At 42.0% G+C, this 15,308-nt stretch overlaps 1 protein-coding gene across 3 annotated transcripts in view; it reads right to left on the bottom strand.

The window, feature by feature from the left end:
* Positions 1-7,667: 7,667 nt before the first annotated feature.
* Positions 7,668-15,308, bottom strand: part of LOC138080927 (stimulated by retinoic acid gene 6 protein-like) — a 45,039-nt gene continuing 37,398 nt past the window's right edge. For 2 of the 3 annotated variants that reach the window (XM_068973818.1, XM_068973819.1), the window contains 4 exons: positions 14,450-14,569; positions 13,067-13,230; positions 9,026-9,172; positions 7,668-8,358 (listed from right to left, as the gene is read on the bottom strand). In XM_068973818.1, the coding sequence (XP_068829919.1) occupies positions 8,210-8,358; positions 9,026-9,172; positions 13,067-13,230; positions 14,450-14,569 (580 nt within the window). In that variant the 3' untranslated portion in view covers positions 7,668-8,209. Of the gene's footprint in view, positions 8,359-9,025; positions 9,173-13,002; positions 13,231-14,449; positions 14,570-15,308 lie in introns of those variants that run through there. The other variant, XR_011145001.1, reaches the window with a different exon arrangement.

The raw sequence follows: 15,308 nt of genomic DNA, 5'->3' as shown, positions 1-15,308 counted from the left end.
TTTACAACTACGCATGTGATTGTTTATAGCCCCCCAACTGTGAGAGGCACGAAGCTTAAAAAAAAAAATCTTAAAGATACAGAGCCCTTTTTAAGAAGCTAAGAATTATATTGCTGGACGGTTTTCATTGTTGAGTTAATGACTGCCGCCAGGCCTCCATATCCTTTATCTTTTAGGCACCTGGAGGATATTAATCAATGTAATTGGGATGTAGAAAAGGAATATAGCAGTTTTGATGTCAGCAATACTAGACTTTTGAGTTAATGAATTTTCTCTTTGTTATAAATTACTGTACTCCTCTTTCTTTGTTATAGATTGTTGTGTCCTTGCTATGTAAGAATGTAACCTAATCAGTGCTTTCTGAGAGTGGCACCAGACTTTAGTAAGAACAACACTTTTAGGGAAAATAAGTTTTCTGGTTGATGGAACCTTATCAGAAAAGGGCCATAAAATACTAATAGGCCTCCTGGCCAGAAGATGACGTAAATCACCTAAGACCTGTGTATACAGCTAGGTATGCAGAGATAAAGCCTGGTCTGGATAATGGTCAGGGCTGCTGACACTGCATGACTTTGTATTATCCATTGATCTCTATGTACAAAAAAAGTATAAAAGCTTTCCTGGAAAATAAAGGACGAACCAGTTTCTTGGAAATCTGGCTTCCCCCTTGTCTTCTTTTCTTTCTTACTCTATTTTCTGGCTGATTCCCATCTGGAGCATAGAGGCTCATCGTGTCTACTTATTTGCCTGGGCTTCTAAGACCCAGGCGAGAGGGAGCCCAAGGTGGGGCACCCTCCACTATTCAAGCAGGTGCCTGTGGCCTTAAGTAGACAGTGTAAGTCTCTTGTCTGAGGCTTTATTGGCTTTCTATGTAAACCAAGGAATACAGCCTCTTTCTCTCCTCTATTCTCTTAACTGAAAACTCTTTCCTTATCTCTCTCTAAATCTATATCTCTCTCTCTCTCCATGCTGTCCCTGCTTCGAATTACCCTGGATCCACCGGGGCTGGACCCCGGCAAGTTGGCTGTTCTTCAAATGGGTGCTGGTTGAGGAAGAGTAATATATTAGTTCTAAGTAGAGTAATGATTCTTAATATTTGTTAAATGTTCAAAATAACTATTTTGGAAGAAAATATTTCTAACAGTTTTAAAAACTGGAATGATGATATGGTCTGAACATGAAAAAAATCTATGTCAAAAGGATAATGGTAACTATATATTAATATATCAAAAGCAATACCTAGTCCATAGTCAAAGCAGCCACCCACTATGTAGGAAATACTGTTTAATCTGGAGTTATATAGCATTTATGAAAAGTCAGAATAGCCAATCACCACCTTCCTAGTGTAACACATCAGATTGCCGCTAAGTCACTTCAGTTGTGTCCGACTCTGTGCAACCCCAGAGACAGCAGCCCACCAGGCTCCCCCATCCCTGGGATTCTCCAGGCAAGAACACTGGAGTGGGTTGCCATTTCCTTCTCCAATGCATGAAAGTGAAAAGTGAAAGTGATGTCGCTCAGTCATGTCTGACTAGTAGCGACCCCATGGACTGCAGCCTACCAGGCTCCTCTGTCCATGGGATTTTCCAGGCAAGAGTACTGGAGTGGGGTGCCATTGATTTCTCCGAACACATCAGATTAGCCCTCTGGTTTCTTGAGCCTTTTGATATTATTGCCTGGGAGAAGGAATTATTGCCTAAGTGGCTAATGATTACTGAAATTATAAACAAACAGTCCAGCTCCAAGTACTTGCTGTGGACTTTTGGAGAAAATGTAGACTCAGTTCAGTTCAGTTGCTCAGTCATGTCTGACTTTGTGACCTGGTGGACTGCAGCACACCAGGCTTCCCTGTACGTCACCAGTTCCAGGAGCTTGCTCAAACTCATGTCCATTGAGTTGGTAATGCCACCCAACCGTCTCATCCTCTGTTGACCCCTTCTCCTGCTTTCAATTTTTCCCAGCATCAGGGTCTTTTCAAATGAGTCAGTTCTTTGTGTTATGTGGCCAAAGTATTGGAGCTTCAGCTTCAGCATCTGTCTTTCTGATGAATATTCAGAACTGATTTCCTTTAGGATGGACTAGTTTGATCTCCTTGAAGTACAAGGGGCTCCCAAGAGTCTTCTCCAACACCACACAGTTCAGAAGCATCAGTTCTTCGGCACTCAACCTTCTTTATGGTCCAACTCTCACATCCATACATGACTACTGGAAAAAACCATAGCTTTGACTATACAGACCTCTGTTGATAAAGTAACATCTCTGCTTTTTAATATGCTATCTAGGTTGGTCATAACTTTTCTTCCAAGGAGCAAGCATCTTTTGATTTCATGGCTGCAGTCACCATCTGCAGTGATTTTGGAGTTCAAGAAAATAGTCTGTGACTGTTTCCATTGTTTCTGCATTTATTTTCCATGAATTGATGGGACTGGATGCCATCACTTCGTTTTCTGAATGTTGGGTTTTAAGCCAGCTTTTTCACTCTCCTCTTTCACCTTCATCAAGAGGCTCTTTAGTTCCTCTTCACTTTCTGCCATAAGGATGGCGTCATCCGCATATCTGAAGTTATTGATACTTCTCCCAGCAATCTTGATTCCAGCTTATGCTTTATCCAGTCCAGCATTTCACATGATGTACTCTGTATATAAATTAAATAAGCAGGGTGACAATATACAGCTTTGACATACTCCTTTCCCAATTTGAAACAGTCCATTGTTTCATGTCCGGTTCTAATTGTTGCTTCTTGACCTGCATATAGGTTTCTCAAGAGGCAGGTCAGGTGGGCTGGTATTCCCATCTCTTTAAGAATTTTCCACAGTTTGTTGTGATCTACACAATCAAAAGCTTTAGCATAGTCAATGAAGCAGAAGTAGATGTTCTTTGGGAATTCTCTTGCTTTTTCTATGATCCAACAGATGTTGGCAATTTGATTTCTGGTTTCTCTGCCTTTTCTAAATCCAGCTTGAACATCTGAAAGTTCATGGTTCACGTACTGTTGAAGCCTAGCTTGGAGAATTTTGAACATTACTTTGGTAGCATGTGAGATGAGTGCAATTGTGCGGTAGTTTGAATATTCTTTGTCATTGCCTTTCTTTGGGATTGGAATGAACATCGACCTTTACCAGTCCTGTGGCCACTGTCGAGTTTTCCAAATTTATGGGCATACTGAGTGCAACCCTTTCACAGCATCATCTTTTAGGAATCGAAATAGCTCAGCTGGAATTCTATCACCTCTGCTAGCTTTGTTCGTAGTGACGTTTCCTAAGGCTCACTTGACTTTGCATTCCAGGATGTCTGGCTCTAGGTGAGTGATCACACCATTGTGGTTATCTGGGTTGTGAAGATCTTTTTTGTACAGTTCTTCTGTGTATTCTTGCCATCTCTTCTTACTATCTTCTACTTCTGTTAGGTCCATACCATTTCTGTCCTTTATTGAGCCTATCTTTGCATGAAAATTTCCGTTGGTATCTCTAATTTTCTTGAACGATCTCTAGTGTTTCTCATTCTATTGTTTACCTCTATTTCTTTGCATTGATCACTTAGGGAGGCTTTCTTATCTCTCCTTGCTATTCTTTGGAACTCTGCATTCAGATGGGTTATCTTTTCTCCTTTGCCTTTTTCTTCTCTTCTTTTCTCAGCTATTTGTAAGGCCTCCCCAGACAACCATTTTGCCTTTTTGTATTTCTTTTTCTTGAGTCCTCCAAGAATCCTTTACCAAATCCAAATCGTGATATTTACCCCTTTAAGAACTTTATAGTTCTAGCTCTTAAATTTAGGTTTGCTCCATTTTGAATTAAGTTTTGTATATGATGTAAGGTAAGGATCCAAACTGATTCTTCTGCATGTGGACATTTTATTTTCCTCGCACCATTTGCTGAAAACAGTTTTCCACATTCCAGGTTCCCTTTGTTGAACTTCAACATCTGTTGACAATCATATGACCATAGATATATGGTTCATTTCTGGGTTCTCAGTCTATTTCACTGGTCTATATGTCTATCTTCAGGCCAGTGATGTGTTGTTTGATTACTATTGCTTTGTAGTAAAGCTAAAAATCAGGCAGTGTGTCTTCTAACTTTGTTCACCCCATCCAATATTGTTTTGGCTTAGTTGCAACTCCAAATGAATTTTAGGATCAACTTTTCCATTTCTGCAACAAAGATTTATTGCAATTTTATAAGGACTGCATTGGATATATAAAGTGCTGTATTTTTATCATAAGTCCTCTAATCCATAAATATGGGATATCTTTTCATTTATTTATAATTTCTTTAGCCTTTATTTCCAGAAATATTTTGTGGTTTTCAGAATATGAGTCTAGTGTATCTCCTGATTAAATATATTTTAAAGTATTTTGATATTTTTAATGCTCTTGCAAATAGAATAATTTTCCTCAGGTGGCTCATTTCTATAGACTTATAACAATTTTTCATTTCTATAGTTGTATTGAATGGCAGTTGATATATGAATGTTAATCTGTATCCTGTAACATTGCTGAAATCACTTATTAGCTTTCCAGTTCCTTTTTGCTTCTATTTTTTATTCCTTCAGAATTTATATATATGAAATTATGATATCTACAAGTAGAAATGCTTTTACCTTAGTATAATCTTGAAGATTTTCACATCTGTTTTCATAAGAGATATTTGTCTGTGGTTCTCTTTGCTTCGGAAGTTTTAGTCTGCTTGTCTATCAACATTAAGCTGGCCTTGCAGAATGAGACAGGAAACGCTTCCTTCTCTTCCATTTTTTAGGGAGCATTTGAAAAGAATGTATTTTCATACTTGGAAATGTTTTGTAGAATTCAGTCATGAAGCCACCTGGTTTTGGGCTTGTCTTTGTTGCAAATTTTGTGTTTGTTTTCTAAAGAATTCAATCTCTTTGCTTGTTATAGGTCTATCAGCAATTCCTACTTCTTGAGTCAACTTTGTTTGTGTCTTTGTAGGAATTTATCCATTTCATGCAGGTTATCCAATTTGTTGGAGTACAGATGTTCACTTTTATAATCATTTTTATTCCTGTAGAGTTAGTAGTAATATTCAACTTTCATTTCTGTTTTCAATAATTTGGTCTATTCTATTTTTCTCTTAGTAATTCTAGCTTAAAAGTTTGTCAATTTTGTTGATCTCACAGAACTCGTTTTGGGGTTGGCTCACTTTCTCCATTGTTTTCCTGTTCTTTATTTTGTGTGTCTATGATCTTACATTTATCCATATCATTACCTTCTTGCTGTTCAGGTTTAGTTTACTCTTCATTTTCTAGCCCTCAAGGTGTAAAGTTAGGTTATTGTTTTGGGATCTTTCTTCTTTTTAATGTAGACATTTACAGCTATAAATTTTTCTGTGAGCATTGTTTTTTCTGCATGTCATAAGTTTTGGTATGTTCATGTTCATTTTCATTTGATTCAAGACATTTTCAGTATCCCTTGTTTTCAACTTTTACCTGCTGAGTGTTTCATGGTGTATTGTTTAATTTCCACACATTTGGTATTCTCCCCCAGTTTCCTCCTGTTGTTGATATCTAGTTTGATTCTGTTGTGGTCAGAAATGACAATTTTAAAATTTTTTAATAATTTACTAAGACAAAGGTTCATCTAGTTAAAGCTATGGTTTTTCCAGTAGTCATGTACGGATGTGAGAGTTGGACCATAAAGAAAGCTGAGTGTTGAAGAATTGATGCTTTTGAACTGTGGTGTTGGAGAAGACTCTTGAGAGTCACTTGGACTGCAAGGAGATCCAATCAGTCCATCCTAAAGGAAATCAGTCCTGAATATTCATTGGAAGGACTGATGCTGAAGCTGAAACTCCAATACTTTGGCCACATAATGCAAAAAACTGACTCATTTGAAAAGACCCTGATGCTGGGAAAGATTAAAGGCAGGAGGACAAGGGGATGACAGAGGATGAGATGGTTGAATGGCATCACCGACTCAATGGACATGAGTTTGAGTAAGCTCCAGGAGTTGGTGATGGACAGGGAGGCCTAGCGTGCTGTGGTCCATAGGGTCGCAAAGAGTCAGACACGCTCAGCCTTCTTTATGGTCCAACAACTCTCAGAAACACACAATTACTGGAAAAACCATAGCTTTTATTATATGGACCTCTGTCGGCAAAGTGAGGTCTCTGCTTCTTAATATGCTGTCCAGGTTTGTCATAGCTTTTCTTCCAAGGAGCAAGCCCTTGAGGAGCTCACAAACCATTCCAGGGAAGAGGCTGGGAGACAACTGTAGCAAGAGCTGCAGGAGAGGCCTGGGCCACATGCTGGCAAGACTTTGTCTTCTTAGGTGTCCTGGGTCCTGAAGTGGTGACTGCACATAGCAAGCACTTGGTCAGCACCAGCTGGGTGCACATCAGGAGCACTGGCTGTGAGGGCAGCATGAACTCTCATTTAGGAAAAATGAGACTCATGCTAGTGGCAGAGCTGGGACCAAACCCCCTGCTCCTGACCTTCTGTTTACTGGCCACTTGACCATGATGCCAGGGTTGATTTCAGTATCGAATTCAGGGCTGCAAGATTCATTCATCATGGCCTCACTACTTTAGTCAAGATCCTACAGTGTTACAGTACGGACTTGGTAATGGTGAATAAAACCTGAAGCCTCTTCCTTTGTGGAGCAGAGTATAATGAGAGGTAGGCAGACATTAACCATATCACCACAAAGTGTAACATCACCAACAATAATGACTGATATTTTTTTGAGTTTAGGATGTGTCCAGGACTAGCTTAGGAGTGTTTGTATATATAAACTCATTTTATCCTCAAAGTAATTTTTGGTGTTATAGGTATTACCCCCTTTTTATAAATAAAGAAAGCACAGAATGGTGAGGTAATTTAGTCAGTGTCACACAGCTAGAAAGTGGTGTGGGGGGTCCCAGTACTCTTGAGCTCCAGTTTTCTTAGTTTCAAAAAGCAAAATGACAAAACTTGGTTGCAGAGAGTAAGTTAAAAGAGATAAATCTGGCAGATACATTGAGCAACAGGACTGGGTTCACAGTACCTGCTCAATAATGATGATGAGTTTCAAAGGCTCTGGGACATGTGAGGTGGCCAGGGAGTTCCCTCACTCTGTGCGTGAATCCTCCTGGCACGTGCACAGGCTTCATAAAGTGACAGTCTCCAGGTTAGCAGACACTTTATGATTGGGCATGAAAAATCTGGGTAAGTACTCAGCCCTCTGCACAAAGAGAAATGTCCTGGCATCTGGGCTTTCTTGGATGGCCTAACCAGCCCCCAACACCATGCCCTGCATACACTGGAGGGCTCATCTTCTTCAAAGCTGCCCAGGGCTTTCTTGTTCCCAAATCTTTGCTTTTGTTGTCCCCCAATTTAAATGACATGGGGCTTCTCTGATGGCTCAGTGGTAAAGAATCCACCTGCCAATGCAAGAGATGCAAGAGTTACAGGTTTGATCCCTGGGTCAGGAAGATCCCCTGGAAGAGGAAATGGCAACTCACTCCAGTATTTTTGCCCAGGAAATCTCATGGGCAGAGGAGCCTGGCAGGCTACAGTCCATGGGGTAGCAAAGAGTCAGACACAACTGAATGATTAAACAACGACAACAGACTTAAACGCAGATCTCATCTCTGTGTCTTCAGACATGGGGCTTTCTCAGGGGATCCCCTGTATGTCAGAGAGAATCTACACATCTTATTTTTGACCAGGGCACATGTCAGTTCTGATCTGTTCCCCACCCCAGTGGCCATGAGAGAGAGCTCAGTGTGTACCTGCTCACCCACCAGATTGTAGGCTAGGGTCATGGGCTCTTTGTCTCCCACCACCATACAATCTAGAAAGGAGGAAACAAGGACCCTAGGATTAAGGCCATACTTTGTTCCAGAGAAGAATTGCATCAGACAGTTAAACTCTCCTGATATAGACTTTTATACCACCTTTGTCAGTGACATGAAGTTCTCCCCAGTGTGTCTCAACATAGAACTCCCCAAGGCTGCCTTCTAACCAGCGATAGTGGACATCATTATTGGGTAAAGTTTGTTCAACAGAAACTCTCTTTTGTTCTTGATCTTTTTCCCAAGGGAGCGAATTAGACCTGAGACATCACTGTCCAGCCCAAGTGCCACCCCAAGAATGGCCAGTCTGCAATGGACAGTGGCCATGCAGCCTATTCCATTGCAGGGGACAGCTGCTGAGTAGCCTGGGCCTTCTCAGGGGCAGTCGTCCTGGAACAACCTTGCAGCAGTGTGGGAGGTCAGTGTCAGCTCTCTGAGCACGTCAACAGAATCTGGGTAAATTCCTGGGAGCCAAGACCTGGCCTGGATTTTCTGAGTCTGACCAGTTCGGGGTTGTTGATCAGGGTCTGCAGCAGGAGCCACCTTGTCCTGGACCTTGCTGAGAGGCGGGGACCTAGAACAGAATCAGAGCCAGTATACTGGGAGGAGAGGGCAGCTTGTCTGTGTCCTGCTCAGAGGCCACAGGGAAAGCTGCCCAGAAGGAGTGAGGTGTGGAGGAAGGAGCTGGACCAGGATTTCTGAGGACATGAGAGAGGCTGGAGGGATGAGAGTTTGTTCCACAGATCTGGGTATCTGCAATGTTGGGATCAGCAATGAAAATTTCCAGATCAGTGCTGAGTGTCCACAGGCAGAACATGGCTAACTGGAGGGCTTCCCAGGGGAAGGCAGAGCTGAATGATACAGGTGGCAGCCAAGAGAGAGCTTGTGGAATGGGGTAGTTTAAGCAAAATTGCACAGAATCTTGGAGGGCATCTGGCTTGCAGCGTGAGTTATGGAGGAGTCTCAGACAAACGGCTCATTGAAGGACTCAGGTAGCAGAGTTCATTTCCAGAAACAATGGAGAAGCTGAATTAGCAGGAACAAGGCCTTGGGGGCCCACAGCCAGACTGACTGGGGTGAAGACTCCTAATCTCCTGAGTAGAAGGGCTCCCAGGGCACAGAAAGTGGAGGAAGAGGGGCAGAGAAGGAGGAACATGGGACACCTCAGGGATCCCAGGGAAGACTGAAGGCACTTGTTTCCTGGTGTGCAACCCCAGTATAGATTCAGACAGGAGACTTACCTGCTGACTGATTAAGGTACCAATATTTGATGGTCTGCTGTAGCCTCCTCTCCCTGTGGCCGGTGATCAGGATATGACAAAAGCTGACAAGCACAGGGTTGGTGTGATAATGATCTACGTAGAGCATGCCAATCCATGCACTGAACCCTGAAATCCAGAAGGGAAGTCAGACTACGCAATATACATCCCTGGATGACTAGGTTTTACTTCTTATTACATAACTACAGCAACACTTTTTTCCCAAATGGTGTCTGTGTCTTTGCTGTGAGTCTAGAAAATGAGGTATAAAGAGCTGGAAAGGTTTTTAGAGATCATACCCTAATCTGTTCATTTTATGGGAATTTGAAGTTCACAGTGACGGGAGCCTCTGTGGCTTATATGGAGAAGCCCGCTGCCCTTGCATGAATCAATGAGTGAATGAAAAGACACGGTCCAGAAATAGGACAAAAACTGTTTTTCTCCACAAAAAAAATGGTTTGATTTTGGAGCAAAATGAACAGACCATTTTTTAAACTAAGTAAGCTCGCAACTAACACCACAAGTAATTCTGAGATATGTTTTCTCAAAAATTTCAGAGCCATGCATTCACAAATTACCTTGTAACTGTTTAGATAGAATTCCACTCTCCCTTACTGTTCTTCATTATACCTCAAAGATCTGTTAAATATGCAATCTGACCATTGGGCTGAAAAGTTGTTTTTTTTTTTTTTGAAAGCAAAAAGATGTTAATTATTCATATATCATTTGTTTTTTTTTTCTTTTTAAAAATCTTTAATTCTTACATGTGTTCCCAAACATGAACCCCCCTCCCACCTCCCTCCCCATAACATCTCAGTGGGTCATCCCCATGCACCAACCCCAAGCATGCTGTATCCTGCGTCAGACATAGACTGGCGATTCAATTCTGACATGATAGTATACATGATAGAATGCCATTCTCCAAAATCATCCCACCCTCTCCCTCTCCCTCTGAGTCCAAAAGTCCATTATACACAGCTGTGTCTTTTTTCCTGTCTTGCATACAGGGTCGTCATTGCCATCTTTCTAAATTCCATATATATGTGTTAGTATACTGTATTGGTGTTTTTCTTTCTGGCTTACTTCACTCTGTATAATCGGCTCCAGTTTCATCCATCTCATCAGAACTGATTCAAATGAATTCTTTTTAACGGCTGAGTAATACTCCATTGTGTATATGTACCACAGCTTTCTTATCCATTCATCTGCTGATGGACATCTAGGTTGTTTCCATGTCCTGGCTATTATAAACAGTGCTGCAATGAACATTGGGGTACATGTGTCTCTTTCAATTCTGGTTTCCTCAGTGTGTATGCCCAGCAGTGGGATTGCTGGGTCATAAGGTAGTTCTGTTTGCAATTTTTTAAGGAATCTCCACACTGTTCTCCATAGTGGCTGTACTAGTTTGCATTCCCACCAACAGTGTAGGAGGGTTCCCTTTTCTCCACACCCTCTCCAGCATTTATTGCTTGCAGATTTTTGGATCGCAGCCATTCTGACTGGTGTGAAGTGGTACCTCATTGTGGTTTTGATTTGCATTTCTCTGATAATGAGTGATGTTGAGCATCTTTTCATGTGTTTGTTAGCCATCTGTATGTCTTCTTTGGAGAAATGTCTATTTAGTTCTTTGGCCCATTTTTTGATTGGGTCATTTATTTTTCTGGAATTGAGCTGCATAAGTTGCTTGTATATTTTTGAGATTAGTTGTTTGTCAGTTGCTTCATTTGCTATTATTTTCTCCCATTCAGAAGGCTGTCTTTTCACCTTGCTTATAGTTTCCTTTGTTGTGCAGAAGCTTTTAATTTTAATTAGATCCCACTTGTTTATTTTTGCTTTTATTTCCAGAATTCTGGGAGCTGGATCATAGAGGATCCTGCTGTGATTTATGTCAGAGAGTGTTTTGCCTATGTTCTCCTCTAGGAGTTTTATAGTTTCTGGTCTTACATTTAGATCTTTAATCCATTTTGAGTTTATTTTTGTGTGCGGTGTTAGAAAGTGATCTAGTTTCATTCTTTTACAAGTGGTTGACCAGTTTTCCCAGCACCACTTGTTAAAGAGATTGTCTTTACTCCATTGTATATTCTTGCCTCCTTTGTCAAAGATAAGGTGTCCATATGTGTGTGGATTTATCTCTGGGCTTTCTATTTTGTTCCATTGATCTATATGTCTGTCTTTGTGCCAGTACCATACTGTCTTGATGACTGTGGCTTTGTAGTAGAGCCTGAAGTCAGGCAAGTTGATTCCTCCAGTTCCATTCTTCTTTCTCAAGATTGCTTTGGCAATTCGAGGTTTTTTGTATTTCCATACAAATCTTGAAATTATTTGTTCTAGTTCTGTGAAAAATATGGCTGGTAGCTTAATAGGGATTGCGTTGAATTTGTAAATTGCTTTGGGTAGTATACTCATTTTCACTATATTGATTCTTCCGATCCATGAACATGGTATATTTCTCCATCTATTAGTGTCCTCTTTGATTTCTTTCATCAGTGTTTTATAGTTTTCTATATATAGGTCTTTAGTTTCTTTGGGTAGATATATTCCTAAGTATTTTATTCTTTTCATTGCAATGGTGAATGGAATTGTTTCCTTAATTTCTTTTTCTACTTTCTCATTATTAGTGTATAGGAATGCAAGGGATTTCTGTGTGTTGATTTTATACCCTGCAACTTTACTATATTCATTGATGAGCTCTAGTAATTTTCTGGTGGAGTCTTTAGAGTTTTCCATGTAGAGGATCATGTCATCTGCAAACAGTGAGAGTTTTACTTCTTCTTTTCCAATTTGGATTCCTTTTATTTCTTTTTCTGCTCTGATTGCTGTAGCCAAAACTTCCAGAACTATGTTGAATAGTAGCGGTGAAAGTGGACACCCTTGTCTTGTTCCTGACTTTAGGGGAAATGCTTTCAATTTTTCACCATTGAGGATAATGTTTGCTGTGGGTTTGTCATATATAGCTTTTATTATGTTGAGGTATGTTCCTTCTATTCCTGCTTTCTGGAGAGTTTTTATCATAAATGGATGTTGAATTTTGTCAAAGGCCTTCTCGGCATCTATGGAGATAATCATATGGTTTTTATTTTTCAATTTGTTAATGTGGTGAATTACATTGATTGATTTGCGGATATTGAAGAATCCTTGCATCCCTGGGATAAAGCCCACTTGGTCATGGTGTATGATCTTTTTAATGTGTTGTTGAATTCTGATTGCTAGAATTTTGTTGAGGATTTTTGCATCTATGTTCATCAGTGATATTGGCCTGTAGTTTTCTTTTTTTGTGACATCTTTGTCAGGTTTTGGTATTAGGGTGATGGTGGCCTCATAGAATGAGTTTGGAAGTTTACCTTCCTCTGCAATTTTCTGGAAGAGTTTGAGTAGGATAGGTGTTAGCTCTTCTCGAAATTTTTGGTAGAATTCAGCTGTGAAGCCGTCTGGACCTGGGCTTTTGTTTGCTGGAAGATTTCTGATTACAGTTTCAATTTCCGTGCTTGTGATGGGTCTGTTAAGATTTTCTATTTCTTCCTGGTTCAGTTTTGGAAAATTGTACTTTTCTAAGAATTTGTCCATTTCTTCCACGTTGTCCATTTTATTGGCATACAACTGCTGATAGTAGTCTCTTATGATCCTTTGTATTTCTGTGTTGTCTGTTGTGATCTCTCCATTTTCATTTCTAATTTTATGGATTTTATTTTTCTCTCTTTGCTTCTTGATGAGTCTGGCTAGTGGTTTGTCAATTTTATTTATCCTTTCAAAGAACCAGCTTTTGGTTTTGTTGATTTCTGCTATGGTCTCTTTTGTTTCTTTTGCATTTATTTCTGCCCTAATTTTTAAGATTTCTTTCCTTCTACTAACTCTGGGGTTCTCCAATGAAAAGTTTTTTTTTTTCTATTCAGCATTATAGCCCCCATGGGAAGATAAGATCTGAGTACAAGAGAAGAGTATGAACCGTGGGCCTCTGGTACCTGACTTGCAGGCAGCTTCTGCAAAGGTGCGAGGGCAGCGCTCCCCAGATGCACGGCTACATACCCATGTCTGCTCTCTCATAGCCACTCTGCAGGATGGTCCTGTCGATGCGGGCGATCAGCCATGTGCCCAGGACACAGCTGATGAAAAGCCTGGAGAGGCAGGCGCCCAGGCCCAGCAGCACGTTGTAGAAGAACAGAAAGTAGTTGAAGTTGTGGAAGGCTCTCCTGCGAGGGGAAGCAGGCAGAGGGGAAGCACCCTTCAGTATGAGAAGGTGGCTAGGCAGGTGGGCTCAGGGGCCTCCCAGACCTGTGGTCACATCCTACCTCTCCCACCTCCTAGCTGTGCGACCTCGTGCCGTTAGTGGAAGCTGACTGTCCCCACTTCATAGCTGATGTGAAGACCGGCTCAGAAACAGTGGAGAGGACGTTGAGCACCAGGCAGGCTGAATGTGAGTGGGGACTGTAAACCCCACGTGGCTACTGCTGGGTTCACGGTTACAGCAGAGGGTGTGCCTTTCCCACTATCTGTTGCAACAGCAACCTGGACCCAGCTAGAACTGCTCCAAGTCCTCCAGATAAAATTTTTCAAGTTAATCACATGGTTCCTGTTGCCTATGGGATAAAGCCCAAATACTGCATATGAGTTTTGAGGTCCTGTCTGAGAGGGACTTTTCTGGTATTGCCGCTTTGTGCTCACTTCCTGTCCCTCACCATCTAAGGCCACTGCATGGCCACCATACTGGATTTTCACTCTTCTCCCAACACATCCTGCCCTTTCATGGCTTCCTGCCTGCATCCACATAGTGGGGGCTGCAGCCACACCATCCACTCATCTCTGCCTGTAGGAATCCTACCATCCTACCTACTTTAGCTCAAACATCCCACCTGCAGCTGAAAGAACACCCCTGCCTCTCCGCCACTCCCTTCCTCTCCTCTTCGCTTTCTCTTGTAATGCTTTCATGCCCTCTAGACTCTACTGTCCCTAAATATCTGTGCCTGTCAACTCCAGTGGACCATGAGCAGATCACAGGCAGATCGTGAGGAGTATTTCATTATCCTCAGTGCCCATGTTGCTTCCTCCATGCTGAACAGCTTTGAATGAATGAACTAGAAAGGATTACCATGGGACAGGCACTACTGTTCTAAGTTCATATTTTAATACCTTTCATCCTTGGAACACCTCTCTGAGATACGCAAACTAATTTGTAAAGTGAGGAAGTAGAGGTTCATAGATGTTCAGTAAGGTCACATAGCTCATAAGGGGTGGAGCCAAGATTTAGGCTCCAGGCAGTCTGGTTCCTGGCAGTTTGGTCCCAGTTCTGAACCACTGCCCCTCGCCCTCTCAGTGTAGAGTGCATCCAGGAACCTGCCAAGGGAGAAGAGAAAGGAGCGAGACTGCTGAGGCCAGAGCCCTGTGATGCCCCACTACTTTCTCTGCTCTCACCTGTTGTTGAGAGCCAGGGGCTTCTGCTTGTCATCTGTCCCCATCTTTGGTTGCAGGAAGAAGCTGGTGGCAATCCATACCTGCAGGACCATGAGACCCAGGACGATGGATACGGTGAGGCTAAAACACAAGGCGAGACCATGCTGAGGTGGCCGTGTCCACTCTTCCCAAACTCTTTTGGAATGCCCAGTGATAGAGAGGAAAGAGATGTTGACTGCCCACCAGACCAACAGTAGCTTGAGCTCTGTCCTTTATGCCTACAGAGAATTTTGTCCACTGTGCAGATGAGAAAGATGAGGCTTACAAAGGGGAGATGACTTCCTCAAAGCTGCATCATCAGGCCTTCTGGCTCCAGACCAGAACTCCAGGATTAAATCAGGTCCTTTTGTTGAGGGGTAGCAGCTGGGCTGAGTGGTTTAGCAGCATAGGAATCAAAGAAAGGAATGGGATTTTCAGAAGAGCTCATGAAGGCCATGGAAGAGTGGACAGGGCAGGCTCCACCCCAGATTTGTAGGAAGCTCTAGGTGAGCCTGGAACCAAGGAGTTCAGAGCAGCAAGGCCCCCAGAGGGCACACACCCTGTGTTTGCATCTCTCCCCGGCACCAGCATGGGGTGATGGTTGAACAAGGTTTTGGTTTCAGATTGCCCAGCTCCCAATCCTGCCTCCTCCCCTCCTGGAACAAATTGTTCAGCCTCTCTGTGCCTCTGTTCCTCATCTGGAAAAAGGGAGCTAATGAAAGTCCCAACCTCAAAAGGTCCTCAAGAAAACAGTTGCAAAGTGAATTTTCAGTAATGTCAGCATTCGCTTACTTTCCATATGGGTAAACTGAGGCTTGGAGAGGCAGTTTACAAGTCACAC

This window comes from Capricornis sumatraensis, chromosome 6 (genome assembly GCF_032405125.1).
Source record: "Capricornis sumatraensis isolate serow.1 chromosome 6, serow.2, whole genome shotgun sequence".
Taxonomy (NCBI): Eukaryota; Metazoa; Chordata; class Mammalia; order Artiodactyla; family Bovidae; genus Capricornis; species Capricornis sumatraensis.
Note: the sequence above shows the minus strand (reverse complement) of the source record. Positions and strands in the feature narration are given on the sequence as shown.